Consider the following 20,084-nt stretch of genomic DNA (forward strand, 5'->3'; position numbering starts at 1 on the left):
TTCCTGTACCCTGGGTGTTTGCTTAGTTAGCCCTGCATGTTGTACAAAGTCACTTATCCAGGTGGTCAATGTGGTAAATTCCTTCCTACCAACAGACACACAGAAAACACAAGAAAAAAATTCAAAATGAATTCAAAACCATAGGATCTTTATTAGAAACAAGAATAGTTGTTCTTGTGTTTTATTTATTTGCTAGCCATTAAAACAACAATAAAAACAACATCAAAACCAGCCAGGCATTAATGACTCATGCTTGTAATCCTAGCTACTCAGGAGGCTGAAATCTGAGGATCACAGTTAGAAGCTAGGCTGGGCAGGAAAGCCCTTGAGACTCTAATCAATTAGCCATCAAAAAGCTGGAAATGGAGCTGTGGTTTAAGTGGGAGAGCATTTGAGTGGAAAGCTAAGGGAAAAAGCATCTGTGTCCTGAATTCAAGCCCCAGTACTGACACAGAAACTAAACATAAAACGGTTACCCTAGCACCACAGGGGGAAAAATCACTCTCATTCTACATTTTGACTTATTGGATTTTTAGAAACATTGTGGTATAGCTCAGAAATGCATTATTATGAGGATCTTAGATTGAGGCTTTTACAGATTATAAGAAAAGAACAATAGTGTTGGTTGTCTGACTGACACTTTCAATAATTTTATTCAGTCATCACTGCAGTGAGAGCCAGAGAGCAAACTATTGTCATCTCCATTTTCCTAGTTAAAAGGCCTCTGGAGGTTTTTGACATGATGAAGATTCTAGCTACCTAGTACTAGAACTGGAGTCTAAACCTGAATCCAAGACTCCAGTTCCAGAGATCTTTTCTCAGCAACGCACTCTGTCCCCTTAAAGCATTGTAGACCTGAGAATTCCCAGCCATCTGGTTTCTGACTCTGTGCCTAGTATAAATATGCCCCTCTGATGGCTGACTCCTTCCTTCTTGCTGCTACTTTCCCCAGCTTTTTCACTCAAACTGTCTCATATTGAGGAGAGAGCTACAAAATGAAAGTGAGGGTCTATTTCTTTCCATTGTTTTAACTCTTTTGACTATAAGAATATATCCAATTATAAGGACCTTGGCCTGTTTTGGAGGTACTGGGATTTGAACTCAGGACCTTCCCGCTTGCAAGGCAGGAGATTGATACCATTTGAGCTTCCCTTTTTGCTTTTCATATTTTTCTTGTAGTGTTACATTATGTCTGAGCTGTGATCCTCATATTTATTCTTCTCATGTAGCTGGGTGACATGTAAAGCTCCTTATTGAGATGAGGTCTTAGGAACTTGTTTTGAACAGGTTGGCCTTGAACTATCATCCTCCACATATTAGAATCATTCTCCTTAGAATTAGGATTACAACTGTGCATTACCACACCCAGCTATAAATTAAAATTTTATGTCTCCAGTTGCAGTTTTCTGTATTTGTATATTTGCAAATTTAGATATTTTGATTACTTGTATGATCCTTATTTTCTATGCTAGACTAGTGCTTCTTTAGAAAGCCTTATTTGCTTGTGGTGTGTGTGTGTGTGTGTGTGTGTGTGTGTGTGTGTGTGTGTGTGTGTGTGCGCGTGTGCAGGTGTGTGCATTGAACTCAGGGTCTCAAGCTTGCTGCACAGGTGCTTAAGAGACATTCAATATTTATCTGTTACACAATGGATGGATGGATGGATGGATGGATGGATGGATGGATAGGAAGGATGGATGGATGGATAGATGTCTTTTGATGCTTAAATGCAAATGTATTTATAAATTTATATATTAATATATAATATATAAAATACATATCTGTATATTTTCAAATCAAGAATTGAATAATATCTGCACATTTACATATTTTAAGAAACAGTGTATGTCTATTGGAGGAGTTTTGGAAATTTGGAATTCAGTTAGTCTGATGATACAGAAGCTCTATTTGAACACTGAGCTTAGGATTTGCCTTTGGATTCTAGCTATGTTATAGTACTGCTTTTATTATACTCTGTTGTTCTTGTAAAACCTTTTTATCTCATATTGCTAGTCTTATAGTAATGTCCTGACTTAAAGATCTTTCCAATTTTGAACATGATTTTTGAGATAGAAGGGATTATCCTGAACTGACTGCTTTTCTTTAACACTAAATTTGAGTTAAAATTGTTTTGAAGCTAATACATATATTTAACTGAAATAAATTTGCTTGAAGTATTATTTCTATTTCTATCTACCCCCGAAGCCTGTACTTGTATTCATTCTTAAATTAAGAAGGGCATTTACCTTATTTTCAATTCATGTCTAAATATGTGCTACTTTGGCACTTGCTTTGGCAAGAGTGGTTAGTACATAGGTAGTGACTTTTTTTTTTTAAGTTCATCTGTAGTAGCTTGTTTTTTTCTCTAGGAAATTCTTTTATCCTGTAGAAAAATTTATCTGTTTATTTTACAATTGAAATTTTTTGCTTAGTGAAAACTAAAGTAATATTCATTTATTTCATCTAGAACATTTTTTAGACATTTTTTGGATTGGAGACATTAATAATTTGTGAAATCTGGTTAGTAAATTGCATTGAAGATTATTTTGAAAGTAGAACAGAAAAGAATTTTTGAAAAAAAATTATTTTTCACTCAGTGAAGAATGAGATAAATGGTATGCATGAGCATTTTGTTGTGGGCATGTTCTTTAAATATTTAGAGAAATGGTAAAATCTCCACTTATTGAAGGAATGGTAAAATTATAAAATGAGTCAATGTTTTATTAGATTACCAAAGTTTCAGATCCTCATTTTTAGTTTAAAATTCAATAAAAACCGTAGTCCACAAAACATCCATGTATATATTTATCACTTTTAAATGTTCAGCATTTATCTGTTTAATGGACAAATGAATGGAAGGATGGATTTATCTCTCTGTGTGTGTGTGTGTGTGTGTGTGTGTGTGTGTGTGTGTGTGTGTGTGTGTGTGTGCGCGCACACGCATGTGTGAACAATTATAATAAAGTATTTTCTCTCCTCAGGTGGAGTATAATGACGTATGAGCTCAAACTGCCACCAAAGGCTTCTTTACCTCCAGAAGCGCCTGAAGAATTTTATGTAAGATCAATCCTTTACCTATTTATCCTTTGAAATGGGGGTAGCTATCTTGGGATAAGGGATGAGACCACCTACTCATGATGGTAATGGCAATATTTTAACTTCATTTTAATTTGGTAAGTGTATGCTATCATTGATCAACACTAGTCTGTCCCTGGAGGAAAGACTCCTGAAGATCTAAGATAGCCTGTAGTGACCACCTACACTGGAGGTGTCATGTAAATCATATCTCTTTCTTTCACTGGCTTCCTTACTTCCCCTGTAGAGTGAAGCTGCAGTGTTGTGAGGATTCATTCATACAGTAGATGTGTTTAGGTTACCTAGGATGCAAGTTTCCTGCTTGTGTCTGCTTGTCTTGCGGTGTTCTATTTACCGATAAACCTGCAGGACAGCCCAGCTGGTGGCAGCTTCCTTTTAGCTTCTCCCCATCTCCTTCACTGGCCATGAGCACCTGTCATTGATTACTATCATCCTAGCTCCCTTAAGCAATCTCCAAATGTACCACACTCGATGTTATCTCTTCCTCACTACCTTGCCTGCTCCTTGAAGCGGGGCAGCAGGACAAGTCTGTTGATGCAGAAAAAACAAAGGAAGAAAGGCATCTTACTTCCTTCTACCTCAGCTGCAGGCCTCAGTTGTCTGTAGTCCTAGATGTTTTAAAAGGCTTAACATTTTTTTTTTTTTCAGTTGTGGGGCCTGAACTCTGAGCCTGGGCGCTGTCCCTCAGCTCTTCAGCTCAAGGCTAGCCCCCTACCACTTGAGCCACAGCGCCACTTTCAGCTTTTTTCTCCTTATGTGGTGCTGAGGAATCGAACCCAGGCCCTCATGCATGCAAGGCAAGCACTCTATCACTGAGCCACCTTCCTAGCCCAGGCTTAGCATTCTTATTAAACCTTAAAACCAGAATTGATTTACAGCAGAGCCCAAATGCCAGAGGATTCTTCTCTGACTTATTAAGACCATTTGATCTATAATAACTTATTTTTTCCTCAGGAATATTCAAGTTCATTTCATAATGAAAACATTTGTCAAAAATAAAATTATGATCTTGTCAAAACTGAGGCAAGGAGTGGTCACTAGAGATCGGGGCTGTTACTTAGCAAAACTCATTGAAGTTTTAAAATCTTTTTCTGATATAAAATTTTTAAATGTGAAGTTAGATGCAGAATTGCTATTGAAAATTAAGATATTTCCTGCTTCATTTCCAACATTTTTACTCTCATTATCCTACCTAGTTATGACCATCAGTCATGTTTTTATAGAAACAAATCTTTTCTCAGTAATATTTTTGTAAAGGTTACTACTTTTCTTTCCAAAAAGAAAAAAGGAAAGCTGGGCATTGGTAGCTCAGGACTGTAATCCTAGCTACTCACGAGGCTGAGATCTGAGGATCATGGTTCAGAACCAGGCCAGGCAGGAAAGATTCTTACCTGCAATAAACTACTCAGAAAAAGCCGGAAGGGCCAGGCAGGGGCTGACTGACTCTAAACCCTATGGTCACTCTGGCTGCTGGTCTGGCCTGGCTTAGCCTACAGACAGCCTGAAGGAGGACCAGGCAGGCAGGGCATTGCGGGGGGCGAGGGGGGGGGTAGGCTTAGGGTCTCATCCACAAGAAATAATTAGGTGTTGTGGCTCAAGTGCAGAGCACTAGCTTTGAGCCTCAGAAGCTCAGGGACAGTGCCCAGGCGTGAATTCAAGCTCCAGGACTGGCAAAAACCAAAAACCAAAAAAATCTACTACTTAATGATGCTTACTTCAGAAATGTCAATTTCCCAATGTATAAAATAGAGGCAGATGATTTACTTCTATCATTTCTGTGTAATCACATTATGAAGATGGGTTGTAATTGTGAATACCTGAAGGAAATCTACTCTTTTTTTTTTAAGTTCAATGGGCTATGAATGAAACTGGTATTTTCTTTAATTTTATTTTATTTTGTCGGTTGTGGGGCTTGAACTCTGGGCTTGGGTGCTATCCCTCAGCTCTTCAGCTCCAGGCTAGTGCTCTACTGCTTGAGTCACAGCACCACTTTCAGTTTTCTAGTGGTTTATTGGAGATAAGAGTCTCATGGACTTTCCTGCCTGGGCTGGCTTTGAACTGTGATCCTTAGTTCTCAGCCTCCTGAGTAGCTAGGATTATAGGCATGAGCCACTGGCACCTGGCTGAAACTGGTATTTTTTTTAAATGTACTTTCATAACAAAGGGTAGTATAAGTCAAGATGACAGTAAATGTTCTTGCTGCTGAGCAAGGCCTGACACCCTCTGATGGACTTTTGGGCCTTTGAAATACCTGAGAAGTGAGCTAGAGCTTCTCAGCTTGTTGTGCTTCTCTGGCTATAGGACATTGGTAAAACACTCAGCTGATGTTGCCTCAGGCTCCTTGGCTGTAAAACAGGACAGTGAAAGGGTAAGAATATTAAAAAGGCATAATTTGATAGTCCAGTACACAATGAAAAATGTCAGCTGTGATTATTACTAAACTTTCAACCTTGCTAAGTGAACCGACTTGGAAGTAGGTTAAAAAGTGACATCTATAATTTTCATCCTTGGACAAATTTTCTTCTGAAAGAGATGGTAAATTTTGTTTTTATTTATCTTTAATGGATTAAAGACTTGGATTTCTTTAGGTATTGGTTTCATATGGCTCTAAATGACATTAATAAATGAATCAACTGGCATTCATTCATTCATTCATTTGTTAATGGCATGAGTAATGATTTAAAATATTTTCCCACAGGGAAGAGAATAAAACTAATCTCTGAACATCATCTCCCTATTTTGTATTTTTAGAAGTTGTAGCTTTACTTTTCTGATCTTTAAAGATACCATTTCTGATGGTTAAATCAGCAGACTAATAAAGTAGATTTTGGGTCTAATACAGTATTGTATGTAACTTTGAAGTTCCACCTTCCTCTCCTTTTCTTTTCTCTTCTCTTCTCTTTTCTTTTTTTTCTTTTCTTTTCTTTTTTCTTTTGGTCAGTCATGGGGCTTGAACTCTGAGCCTGGGCTCTGTCCCTGAGCTCTTCAGCTCAAGGTGAGCGCTCTACCACTTGAGCCACAGCACCACTTCCGGTTTTCTGGTGGTTTATTGGAGATAAGAGTCTCATGGACTTTCCTGCCTTGCCTGGCTTTGAACCACAATCCTCAGATCTCAACCTCTTGAGTAGCTAGGATTATAGGCGTGAGCCGCTGGTGCCTGGCTTCCTCTCCTTTCTTGCTTTTTCATAATCTGCCTTTGAAGGAGGTAAGATAGAAATTTAATAGTAACATACAGAGGGATCACTGGTAGACTTGAATGTAATTTAACACTATGGTTCTTTTGAGAAGAGACTAGGCAGGAAGGATATTAATTATGTCTGTAATTATATCTATTTTTGTAGTATTAGGGCTTGGCCTCAGAGCTTGCAGGGCTTGATGCTTGCCAGGCAGGCTATCTACCACTTGAGTCACACTCTTAGCCCATTTTTGTGTTAGTTACTTTTCAGGTAGGGTATCATTTTGGCTTATGCCAGTTTTGGATTGTTACCTTCCTACCTATGCTCCCCAAGTAGCTGAGCTCATGCAGCACAGTGCCTAGCCTTCAGTTGTATCTTCATAAATATATAATTGGCGAGAAAGGCAGTGACAAGCTATCTGAGTGAGAGAGAAGAGAATCAGAGTCCTACATTTAAAACTCAAAGATTCTGAGCTTGTGACTTGGAATGTATTTGAAGCAAACATTTGACGGGTGTTGCTGAATATGAGGTTATTTAAATCTTGTGCATATTTTTGCATAGCAGGAAGATGTACTCTTTAAATGAGATTTTAAAGTTTGAATCAAATAGAAAAAGTCATATACAGACATCTATATGACTTACATATATACATACATATGCATATATGTATATATGTATATATATGCATATATATGTATGTGTATACATATATATGACAGTATATATAGAGACAGTATATTTGGCATTTGAAATTTTGAATATTTAAGAGATACATTTACTTACGTGATTGTATATTTACATTCATGACAGACAATGGTTTCGTCAAAATTATTAAATTTTCTGGGAAGGGATGTGAAGGGTAAACCAAAGGAGGAGGTTGCAATGCTTGGTAAGAAATGTACGCATTATCCTGCCCATGTAATTGTAACCCCTCTGTACAGTATGTTCACAAATAAAATAAAATTAAATTTAAAAAAAATCTAAACTTAAAAAATTATCAAATTTTATTTTTTTGCTATGCCTTATACTTGCTAGGCTGGCACTCTACTGCCTGAGCCATTCCTCCAGACATACTTTTCTTTGTCCTTTTTTGGGGGATGGGGAGAGGGGAACTATTCTTTATCTACCTGTCTGTCTGTCTTTTTGTCTGTCTGTTGTCTGTATATTTATTTTTATCTGTAAGTAGTTATACAACAAAGCCCTTTACAGTTTGGCAGAGAATCCTTTGAGAAAAGTAATTCTACAGTTCAGTAAACTTGGTTGATTTGCTTTGATTTATAAACACCACCAGCAGCAATGATATAGGTTTTTTTCTTTTTTTTTTTCAGATGACAATTTATGAAGACTCAGTTGCAAGTCACCTTACAAAAATCCTCAACTCTGATGAAGATGCAGTGGTCATATCATCTGCCAAGTGAGTGAAGCGAGGGCTGTCACGGTTCTGTGGGCGACTTGACCTGTCGCTGTGATTGTCTTCTTATCAGTGAAGTAGCTTACCGAATTAAAATACTAAATTGAACTCAGTTTGGTGCAGTGTGCTCACACCTGTAATCCTAGCTATGTAGGAGGCTGAGATCTGAAGATCACAGGTTTGTTTGTTTTTTTGTTGGTTGTGGGGCCTGAACTCTGGGCCTGGGCATTGTCCCTCAGCTTTTCAGCTGAAGGCAAGAGCTCTACCACTTGAGCCACAGTGCCCACTTCCAGCTTTTTTTGCTTATGTGGTGCTGAGGAATCAAACCCAGGGCCTCATGCTTGCAAGGCAAGCACTCTACCACTGAGCCACCTTCCCTGCCCCCAGGTCTTTTTTTGAAGGTAATATTCTATTGAGTTCCTTCCTTCCTTCCTTCCTTCCTTCCTTCCTTCCTTCCTTCCTTCCTTCCTTCCTTCCTTCCTTTCTTCCTTCCTTCCTTCCTTCCTTCCTCCCTCCCCGCCTCCCTCCCTCCCTCCTCTCTCTCCCTCCCTCCCTCCCTCCCTTCCTTCCTCCCTTCCTCCCTTCCCTTCCTTCTTCCCTTCCCTTCCTTTCCTTCCTCCCTCCCTTCTTTCTTTCTTTCTTTAAGATCCTAGTTTAAAGCCAGCCAGGAAGGACAAATCAGAGACTCTTATCTCCAGCTAACCAGCAAAAACTAAAAAGCAGAAGTGTGGCTCAAGTAGTAGAGCAAATAGACCAACCAAGGGTTTGAAGCCCTGATTCAAGCCCCAGTACTAGCACAAAATAAAAAAGTAAAATAAAATAAATTTGAATTGAGTTTTAAAAAATCACATTAGCCTCTTATTTGCAATGGAGTATATTTAGATGCTATGTTTTCTGTTTTGTTTTTTGTTATATATAATATATAATGTATATCATGTAATATAATATACATAGTATAATATATAATTGATATATGCTGTGTGAACTATATATAATATATGTAATATATGTTTGTGTGTGTGTGTGTGTCTGTCTGTCTGTCTGTCTGTCTGTCTGTCTGTCTGGGGCTTGAACTCAAGGCTTGGGCACTATCCCTGTAATATCTACCACTTGAGCCACAGCTCCACTTTCAGCTTTTTCGGTAGATAATTGGAGACTAGAGTTTCACAGACTGTCCTGCATGGGCTGGCTTAGATCTGCAATCCTCAGATCTCAGCCTCGTGAATAGCTAGGACCACAGGCATAAGTCACCAGTGCCCAACCAGAGGCTGCTTAATTTGAAACATTTGGCGCAAGTTGTACAAACTAGTTTAGACTTTAATTATAATCTAATGGTCTGTTCAAGAAAGTATTTGTGATTATAAAATGGAAATTGTGTTTCATTACTTTTATTATTTTTTTTAAAAAAATTTATTGTAAAGGTGATGAACCAGGGGGGTTACAGTTTCATAAGTAAGGTAATGAGTGCATTTCTTTTTAAACAGTTACCCCCTGCCTCATTTTCCCCCACAATTAATTATTTCTATAAACAGCATTAGTTAGGAAAATATCAATGAGATGTTTTAAATGACATTTCTCAGCATGTTTAAATTGCATTAGATCTTGATTGAAAGTTATTCATCAGATTTTTGTTAAGTTGAGTCTATACATGGAGCCAAACCCACTTGGTGTTATTTTCCTAAATGCTTCCCGGCTAGAATTTAGAATTTCATTTTGAAGCATCCTATACTGATGCCATGAGAACAGACAAGTCGGCTGGAGGCATTGGGTAAAACTCACTGAAAATTTCAACTGAAAATAAAAGAATGCTTTTAAATTCTGGCTTAATAACCAAATACTTTTATTATATAGAAAGAGAAGATGATTGAGAATGTTGAAAGGGGTAATATTGATCAAGATGCGTTGTATACATAAATTGCTTTGTCAAATGACAACTCTTTTGTACCACTACTTAAAGATAATAGAAAGTTTTCCAAAAAAAAGTGAAGATGAAGGGGAAGAAGGAAAGACAAAGAGGGAAAGTAGAAACATCCCAATATTTACATACTTAATGTGCAACGAAAAGGACACACAAGATAAATCATTACAAACAAGTTTACTACTCGCAGAAGGACAAGTATAGCATGACTCTTGGATGACAGATTCACAAACAGTAGGAAAGAAGAACCAGCTTGAGGCAGGGATTGGCAAGTGGTTGGCACAGGCGGAGATGGGCAACAAATTGTTTCTGGCATTGCTGCTGGTTAATTTGTTTGTTTAATGAGTTGTGTTGCATTATAGAATGTACACAGATTTTCAGTTTGCCCCAACACTCAGCAATCCCTATTGTCTTTCTCATCCTGGGCGCAGTTCATACCCACCTTTTACTTGCGTGGTCCTCTGTAGATATTTGGCTGTGCTCTCCTTGTCCTGTGTTTTTAGGACATGTCAGAAGTGATTGCTAAAACGATGGAAAGTTGAAAAAGTTGCTTTTCAGAGACATAATGAATTATAAAAGAATTATTTTTAATATATTGAAGTGACTATTTTATATGACCACCATTCTATTAACTTTTATGTTTGTTGTGTTCGATCATTGTGTACTCTTCATTTTATATATACTATAATTTGGTTAGTAATCCAACCTCAGAACCAAAAACTTTTTTTTTGTTTCAGTCCTGGGGCTTAAACTTAGGGCCTGGACACTGTCTCTGAGTTGTTTGTTTTTTCCTCATGGCTAGCACTCTATCACTTGAGCCATAGCTCTACTTCAGCTCTTTTTTTAGTACTTAATTGGAGATAAGAGTCTCACAGACTTTTCTGTCCAAGCTTTCTGCAACGGTGGTCCTCAGATCTCAGCCCCCTGAAAAGCTAGGATTACAGGTGTGAGCCACCAGTGCCTGTCTCTGAAGACTTTAGAAAGATAGATTTATTAGTGTTACAGGTTATTTTCTCTTATGGTTTACCTTTATTGCAAAGAAACCAAATGTAATGAAAAGAAACAAACAAGTGAATTTTGACACTAATGAGACCTAAATTAGTATTGTATTGGTTATCTTAAAGGGAGATAGTGAATGGAGTTACAGAAGGCTATATAACTCAGTTCCATTGTCAGGCTGGTGTACAGTACAATAGGCAGCCTTTTTCTCTTACCAGGAACAGTGTGTTACTGGGACACCCCATTGTCCTACAGTGACAATGTAAATATTCTTCTCTTTAGTTCACCTCTGCAGTTCATAATCTCAACAGCAGGTGTGGAAGATGTGTGTGTGTGTGTGTGTGTGTGTGTGTGTGTGTGTGTGTGTGTGTGTGTGTGTGTGTGTGTGTGTGTGCAAGCACATGCATGCTATTGAAGCTTGAACTCAGGATCTGGGTGCTATCTCAGCTTTTTTACTGAAGATTAGCTCTCTACCACGTGAGCCAGAGCTCAGCTTCTGGCTTTTTGCTGATTAATTGTAGATAAGGATTTTATAGACTTTCCTGCTTTGGCTGATTTTGAACATCAATCCTCAGATCTCAGCCTCAGGATTACAAATGTGAGCCATTTGCACCTGGCTCTGCATGATTTTTTAAAGGGATCTGAAAGTACTGTTCTAAGACTTTCAAAGCTTCAGAAAGGCTTGTTAAAATTTAACATTACTGTTAATTACAGAGAGCAGAGTTTATCCATATATCTAATCCTCGCTTAGAAGGTCCTAAACTTGCGCTGGGATGTAACTCAGTGGCAAAGCACTTACCTAGCAAGTGCAGTGTCCTGGGTTCCATCCACAGTACCAATAAAAAGAAAAGGCAAAAAATACAGTGAAGAAAACAAATAACAACAAAGAAGGTCCTAAACTCATCTACGGCATATTACACAGTGGATAAAAGGACACACTTATATACCAGTGATCTAGGTATTTTAGTATAGCTAATTGTGCTTATTTTTACATGTGTTTATAAGATAGAGCAAATCAACCAAGTTTACTGAACTGTACAATTTCTTTCCTCAAAGGATTCTCTGCGAAACTGTAAAGGACTTTGTTGCCAAAGTAGAGAAGGAATATGACAAAAGGATGGAAAATGCAGTGGTAGCCGAAGCCGTTGCCAGCAAAGTAAGGGGGACACTTCAGGGTCTGCCAACTTGTTCCCACAAGGCCAACATTGAGCCATGTTCTAAAGCTGAACTGGCTAGATGGTTTCCTTGACACCTAAAGCAAGAGAAAAAATGACTTTTTGATCAGATATGAGGATTTTGAAAGTATTCTTGTTCATGTTTTCCTTACTGTGTAACAAAACTGCATGGTTCAAAATATATAACAAACCAAATTTTATAATGCCAGTCTTAGTTCCGGTGATTGACATTTTGGAGGAGGATGCTGTGTTAGGTGGGTTTTAGTGGAGAGAAACAGCTTTCTGTTTCCAAGTGGACTTCAGAATGTGCATTTCCTACCAGCACAGGTGCTTGGATTCCTTGGACTGTAGATATGGTCCTGGGTCTCTTATAAAAGTTCATTTCCTGCATTGCTATTTTCTCCTTCATGAGCTTTCTGATGCTAAAATAACTATAGCTTATTGACCCTCGAAGTGACCATCTTTCATTAAGTTTATGGGAGAGCCATTTAACAAAGACTTGGGTATCTTTGAGTTTATAAAGAAATGGTGGCTTGATGAATAGAAAGGACATAAACATACACTTTTCAAGTATTCCATTCTGCTGGGAAAGTGGCTCAGTGGTAGAGCGCTTGCCTTGCATGCCTGAGGCCCTGGGTTTAATTCCTCAGCACCATATAAGCAAAAAGAAAAAAGCCAGAAGTGGCGCTGTGGCTCAAGTGGTAGAGCACTAGCCTTGAGCTGAAGAGCTGAGGGACAGCACGCAGGCCCAGAGTTCAGGTACCATGACGGGACCAAGCATTCCATTCTATTTATGGAGAACTTCAGAAATCAGAAGCTATCTCTTCGCTACATGTTGACACTAAATTTTCTACTGTGACTGTCCTGAAAGGACTGGAAAATTGACTGTGGAGACAAAAGGTGTGTACACTAGGGGGCAATATTAACTTCACTCCCACCTGTCATCAAACAAGAAAGGCAGAGTAACCAAGGGCCAAGTTCTTGGTATTCTTTCAATATCTCTCTTCTTTCTTCCTTACTTCTGTGCATTTTCATTTTCTTTTTGTCCCAGTATTAAGTCTTGATCTCAGGGCCTGGGCACTGTCCCTTATCTTTCTCACTTAAGACTTGTGCCCTACTACTTGAATAACAGTTCCACTCTGGCTTTTTTTGCTGGATAATTGGAGTTAACAGTCTAACAGCCTTTACTGCCTGGTCTGGTTTTAAACTTTGATTCTCATATCTCAGCCTCCTGAGTAGCTAAAATTATAGTACTGAGCCACTTGGACAAGGCAACCTATTTTTTTGTTCACTCCTTTGTAAACCACTACTCGAACATCTTGACAAGGTTCAGCTAAGCTGAGGCTAATAACACTGAAAATGGTGCCATAAGCCAATTCCTTTTAAAAAAAATTGTTTTTAGTGTTTTACATGTAGCATTACTTTTTAATATACTGTAGCACTTTATGGTAAAATATTTGTTGCATTCTTTTAAGAGAAATATATATGCAAAGGTAGGTTTTAAGTATTTTAAGTGGAATGGAGTCTCAACGATTCTAGAAGTATAATTCAGAAGTTTAAGCTAGGGATGTTGGTACATGCCTGTAATCCCAGCTACCTGGTGGGGCAGAAGCAGGAGGATCAAGAATTGGAGGCCAATTTAGGCTAAATTAGTGAGGTCTTATGTCAAAAACAAAATAAAAGCAAAAAGTGAGTCAGGTGCCAGTGGCTCATGCCTGTAATCCTAGCTACTCAGCTGAGAGCTGAGGATCGTGGTTCGGAGCCAGCCCAGACAGGAAAGTCTGTGAGACTCTTATCTTCAATAAACTACTCAGAAAACACCAGAAATAGCACTGTGGCTCAAGTTAGCTTCGAGCACAAAGAAGCTCAGGGACAGCACCCAGGCCCTGAGTTCAAGCCCCAGGACCAGCAAAAACAAAAAAGAAAAAAAATTTTAAAAAGAAAAGCAAGAAGTGATAAGGGTTTGTGTGGCTTAAGTGGTAGCAAACAAACACAAGGCCTGGGATTCAAGCCCTGTTACTGAAGAAGAAAAAAAAAAAAAGCGGCGGGAGGAGTTTACAAAGAATTAGGTTATTTTTCAATGGTGAATATACTCTACAAGGTCCCAGATATAAGTTATATACACAGACAATTAATAGTTAATAGTAAGCATCCATACATAAATTTTTCTTCCAAGTCAAACACCTCTAAATTGTTACTTTAACTCTCTACCAAGTGTTAAAATAGATACTCCCAGAAAGAAAATAAAATAAAAGGTGATAACTGACTTTTGTGCTTTTCTATTTAGTGATTAGACTGATAATCAGAACATCTTACATAATACAATCCTTGTATTGCATTTGACAATGGCACACACATTTGAATTCCTTGCTCATAGCTGTCTTTTTTGGTTTCCCAGTGTTCAGTCCTCAATGAGAAGCTTGAACAACTGCTACAAGCCTTGCACACAGATTGCCAGACTGCTCCTGTCCTCCCAGGCATGGGCCCTGCCATCCTAGAAGAAGATACTGTGGAATCTTCCAGTGAAGAGTCCTTGTGTGAAAGCAAAGACCAGCTCTTGGATGACATCACAAAACCCTCCTCCCAGAAAGCTGTCAAACCCAGGGAGATAATGCTACGTGCGAACAGTTTAAAGAAGGCAGTGAGGCAAGTCATTGAAGAGGCCGGAAAAGGTACACGTTCACAAAATTAGCTCTGCGAGAAGTTGGCGGCATTCCTGTTGCAAGTGCAGTGGAAGTTTTGTGATGGTCACCCATGCTTAAAAGCATTTTAAGCTGGGCATGATTGCTTATACCTACAAGCTAGCTACTCAGGAGCAGTGATAGGGAAAAATTGGCTGTTGGAGGTCAACCCAGGCAAAAAAAAACTTGTGAGATTCCTCTCTTATCAACCAATAAACTGGACTTGGTAGCAGGAACCAGTCCTCTAGGCACCTGGCTGTAAACAGGAGACCTACAGTCCAGGCTGGTAGGAAGGGTGGGGAAATAAAACCTTAGACAGAAAGATAATGAAAGCAAAAAGAGCTTAGAGTATGGTTCAAGTGGTAGAACACCTGCCTTCCTAGCAAGCTTGCTGTCCTGAGTTCAAATTCCAGCACTGTCAAAAAATATATGATAGAGCATGGGAAGGTAGCTCGGTGGTAGAGTGCTTGCCTTGCATGCATGAGGCCTTGGGTTCTATTCCTCAGCATCACATAAGCAGAAAAAGCCAGAAGTGCATGCATGAGGCCTTGGGTTCTATTCCTCAACATCACATAAGCAGAAAAAGCCAGAAGTGGCACTGTGGCTCAAGTGGTAGAGCAATAGCCTTGAGCTAAAGAGCTGAGGGACAGGCCCAGAGTGCAGGCCCCATGACCAGCAAAGGAAAAAAAAAAAAAAAAAAAAAAAAAAATATATATATATATATATGATAGAAAAAAATCTACCAAAAGATATTTATACTTAATTTTATTTATGGTTTTAATACCAAAGACTAGAATATGAATGACGCATTAATTCTCAGAAATAAGATGAGGGCTGGACATGTGGTAGTGAACTTGCCTAGCACAGGAGACCATGGGTTCCATTCCTAGGATTACATTCCCAAAAAAAGTAGAAAATTAAATTTACTTATTTGTTTATTTATTTATTTATTTTTGGTGCTGGGCCTGGGGCTTGAACTCTGGGTCTAGACACTGTCCCTGAGCTTTTTGTGATCGATGCTAGCACTCTACCACTTGAGCTACAGCTAATCAAGGCTTTTTTTGGTGTTTCATTGAAATTAATTGGAGATAAGGGTCTTACAGACTTGCCTGCCTGGGCTGGCTTTGAACTCTGATCCTCAGATCTCAGCCTCTTGAGTCGCTAGGATTACAGGCAGGAGCTGTTGGGCACCCAGCTTTTATATTTGTATTTTTAATCCGGCACAAGTGGCTCCTATTTATAATTCTAACTACTCTGGAAGCTGATATCTGAAGATGGTAGTTCGAAGGCCGTTGGGTAGGCAATTCCATGAGTCTCTTATCTCCAATTAACTACTCAAAAGCCCAAAGTGGAGCTGTGACTTAAGCAGTAGAACACCATCCTTAAGTGAAAAAACTCAGGGACCAGTCCTAGGACATACACTCACACATACACACACACACACACACACATCTATTTTTAATCTACATAAGACAAATAATATTTCTAACAGTTTAAATGTCTTTTACTTGATTAGAATCTCTTGAATTCTTAAAGAAAATAAATCATATTAAATTAACTACATTGCAAAGGTAGGAAATATGTTCTCAGCAATAACTTTCTAAATGTTTATTCTGCTTTCCACAGTATATATGAGCTTTTACCACATTTTAATTTTTATATTAATAGGATGCATTTCTCTTTGAATTTTGGTGATAAAAAGTTAATTAAGAGTAATTAGTGTTCAAAAAACTCTTCGAAGATTGTATCTTATAAGAGAACTTTCATTTCATTGTGTAAAGTTTTTGTGGAGTTCTTATTCTTGTAAATATTAAGTTTAACAACTTTATTATCTCTATACTTACAAGCATCACCCTCAAATTTATTACCACATAGTACTTATTTGCTAGTTTTTTGATCTTTTAATTTTTCTTTCCTAATTGTATGTTGCCTATGAATGGGTTGGTTTTCACTTATGCAAACATACAAATCTTCTTCCCACTTAAAGTGATGGAGGAGCCGACAGTCGGGCCCTGGGAGCCAGCTAGCCAGCCCTGCGATTCCCATGGAGCAGGCATAGATGGGCCTAAGGATGAAGCCAGAGCTGATGATAACAGAGAGCCACTCACTGGTAGGAAAACTATGACACCATTGTTTTGCAATTCAAGGTGATGCCATTTTGCTTTTAGTTTTCAAAAGGCAAATCAGTGTAAAAATGGACTATTTGTGGTTTAATATTCATTTGTTTCTTTGTTGTGTCAGTATTGGGGCTTGAACACTGGGCTTGGTGCTGTCCTTAGCTTCTTCCACTCAAGGCTGGCACTCTTATCACTTGAGCCACAATTCCACTAATAGACTTTTGGTAGCTAATTGGAGATAAGAGACTCACAGACTTTCTTGTCCAAGTTGGCTTTGAACCTGAAATGGAGATCTTTGCCTCATAAGTAGCTAGGCTTACAGACTTGAGGTGCTAGTATCCAGCTCTTTGGGGTTTTTGTTTTTGTTTTTGTTTGTCCCTGAGCTCTTCATCTCACGGCAAGCAATCTACCACTTGAGCCACAGCACCACTTCCAGCTTTTTTTTTTCTGGTGCTGAGGAATTGAACCCAGGGCCTCATTCATGTGAGGTAAACACTCTGCCATGGAGCCACCTTCCCAGCCCTTTGTTTTTATTTTTGAAAACGTTTTTTGAAACTTAAAACTTGGCTCTTCAAATTTAGCTCTCCACAAACATTAAAGTAACAAAAGAAACAGATTATTTAGACTATTATACAGTCCTCTCACACATTCTCTAAAGAAGGTAGCAGGATTAAAGATAAATACCTTTGCTTTCCTATAGGAAGAGGAAGAAACACCTAAGCTACCCCTACTTTAGTCTTCAGTCTTCTTTAGGAGTTGTAGGGAAGCTTCAGGTCCCTATGGCCCAAAATTTGGCCTATAAGTGGTTCAGCAGCCCTCGAGATTCATTGACTGACTTCTAGACTGTTTTTCCTTGTCACTAAATCAAACTTTAAGCCCACAGGACATTAATATAACCTTTCTTTTCTGAAATTATTCTTGCCAGAAAAAAATCAATATTATTGCTTGAAAAATAATCTCTTACCTTGTTTTCAATGGAAGATGAATTTGTACTTTTAATATTTGTTGTATAAGCAAAATGTTTTTCGTTTACTGGGATCAAACAAAGCAGAAAGGAAAGTATTAGTAAAGATGAGCTTATGTGAAAGTAAGTTCCTGCTACTCATGGAAAGTCAACATGATTATATCTTGCATTATAATTATAGACTTGCATTGAGATTTTCATTTAACTTTTTCTTTGACATTTGTTATCTATGGACTTGAGCTGACAGTGTAAAATCTCCCTGTAGTTTTCTCGTTGTACAATATGGATTATAAATAACATGCCAATGCTGTTGTCGAGGTTAAGTAAGTTACTATATATGAGTGCCCAGGAAACTATTAGGACACTATTATATATATATATCAAGTACTGGCATTTGTGTGGTGCTTTATGATTGGTTTAAAAAGCAGTTCCACACAGAGATGGCGGGACACAGGGTGAACAAATGCATCAGTGGTACTTACTGGACACTGTGGAAAATGAACTCTACAACTTATGGGTGGGACCCAAGAGAAAAACTGGGAGAAAAACTAATTTTTTCCAAAAAGAGATGCACTCATTCCCGGTCTTAGGTAACTGTAACTGCTCTGTACATCATCTTTATAATAACAATTGAAAAATTATCTTAAAAAAACAAATAAGTGGGGCCGGGAAGGTGGCTCAGTGGTAGAGCGCTTGCCTTGCATGCCTGAGGCCCTGGGTTCAATTCCTCAGCACCACATAAGCAAAAAGAAAAAAGCTGGAAGTGGCGCTGTGGCTCAAGTGGTAGAGTGCTAGCCTTGAGCTGAAGAGCTGAGGGACAGCGCCCAGGCCCAGAGTACAAGCCCCACGACCGGACCAAAAAAAACAAAAACAAATAATTTCAGCTGCATGCAGTAGTGCATGTTTTGTAATCCTAGCTACTTGAGAAGAAAGAGATAGAATTGCGTTTCAAGGCCAGCCTGAACAAACAATCCAAAAGAGCCTGTGTGTAAAACAAGCCAAGTGTAGTGGTCCATTTAACTGTGCTCCCAGTTACTCAAGAGATAGAGATAGGAATACTGAATTCCAAAGCCAACCTGACCAAAAACTCACAACCCTATCTAAAAAACCAGTTCAGAAGCAAAAAGTCTGACATGACACAAGGGATAACTTTTCATGAGCCCAATCTCCATGAGTTCAATCTTCATGAGTTCAATCTCCACTACTGCCTAAATAAGTAAGTGCAGTTCTGTACCAGGTTTTCACTGCTTTTAAGATAAATCCTACTGTGGAGCTTTTCTTTTATGTGTTGTCCCTATGGTGCTACAAGTACCCTTCATAGCATCCTGTCCTAAAAACACTGCATAACCTTCATTCCTCTACCAGTCTCTCACTTGATTTCAAACCTTGTGTTTCTCTGGTTACACCTAAGAAAATACGAAGGGAATTAGAGACAATATTTTGAGATGAGAAAAGACTGTATACCATATGTAAACTTACTTGATGGATTATGCTAGGGGTAGATTTAAGAGACTTTAATGATACCATAGTTGATCTTAATTTTCATTGAAGTGCCAGCCTATTGGAAATCAATAGCAATAGCGAAAGTGTGTCTATAGTGAAGTTTTGGGAAAAAATTATTACTTTGTTGAAGCACATTTCCTAATCATTATTAAATGTTATGGCAATGTGCAGGTCTCAGATAAGAGAAGTACAGTATATTTGTGTGATCAATGAGATATTTTAATTACGAAGAACCTAGAAACACTAATTTAATCACTTGGAATAGAACATTAGTTTTAGTCATTGTTACAGTTCCTGCTTTTTATCAAAGATGAATATCAAAAGTTTTTTTTAAGTTAGAAATTAGCTCCAGAAGCCACGTTTGTGAAGAAAGAAAGAGAAGAGAGTGGCTATTCTGATACTTTCCTTTAATGAAACAGGACTGTTTTAAATAGAGTCAATAAAGTATAAGGTTAATATAGTTAGTTTGTAATTAATCTGAAAGAGAGTGAAGAGAATTAAGTTTTAGAGTACTTTAAAATTAAATTTGAGTATTACTGTTTTTTTTAATACCTTCCAATAGCTTCTAAATTAGTTAAAGGTACTATTTGCACTTCCTTAAGCTAATACAGTTTAGGCAGAATTAAACCTTCCCTTTTGTTGTTTTCTTTGAGTGTAATTATGTTTTCAGATAATTTTTAAATACACTATGCTTTTGCAAGATTAAAATACAACTGAGGTAGATCATCATTTTGAATAAATCATTGAGAAGGGTAGGGAAAGTACATGGATTTGAAAATAAATACTATGTTTCCTTCTATTTTTAGGAACATGATTAATTCCTGTTTCACGCTTAGCCCTGGGAGTTACATCAGTTAAATATCATTCACTCAATAGGAAAAGGCTTATATTTGTAGTGTACATATGAACACATATGTGTCATTTTCAGAATCATCAGGCTTCAGATTTTCTAGTTGTCTTTCAATGTGGGATAGCCACATTCAACTTGAGTGTACTGGATTTTAGTTATGATAGACATCTATATTCTATTGAACGTCATCAGTTTCA

General features: G+C 38.1%; 1 protein-coding gene across 3 annotated transcripts in view; it reads left to right on the top strand.

Moving 5' to 3' along the window:
• The window catches only part of Dgkh (diacylglycerol kinase eta), a 156,581-nt gene that overhangs the window by 110,559 nt on the left and 25,938 nt on the right, over positions 1-20,084 (top strand). For all 3 annotated transcript variants that reach the window (XM_042685727.1, XM_042685728.1, XM_042685729.1), the window contains 5 exons: positions 2,979-3,054; positions 7,598-7,683; positions 11,654-11,753; positions 14,171-14,444; positions 16,441-16,563. In XM_042685727.1, coding sequence (XP_042541661.1) covers positions 2,979-3,054; positions 7,598-7,683; positions 11,654-11,753; positions 14,171-14,444; positions 16,441-16,563 — 659 coding nt within the window. The remainder of the gene's footprint in view (positions 1-2,978; positions 3,055-7,597; positions 7,684-11,653; positions 11,754-14,170; positions 14,445-16,440; positions 16,564-20,084) is intronic.

Source organism: Dipodomys spectabilis, unplaced genomic scaffold (assembly GCF_019054845.1).
Source record: "Dipodomys spectabilis isolate Male_0828 unplaced genomic scaffold, ASM1905484v1 ptg000095l, whole genome shotgun sequence".
NCBI classification, from domain to species: Eukaryota; Metazoa; Chordata; class Mammalia; order Rodentia; family Heteromyidae; genus Dipodomys; species Dipodomys spectabilis.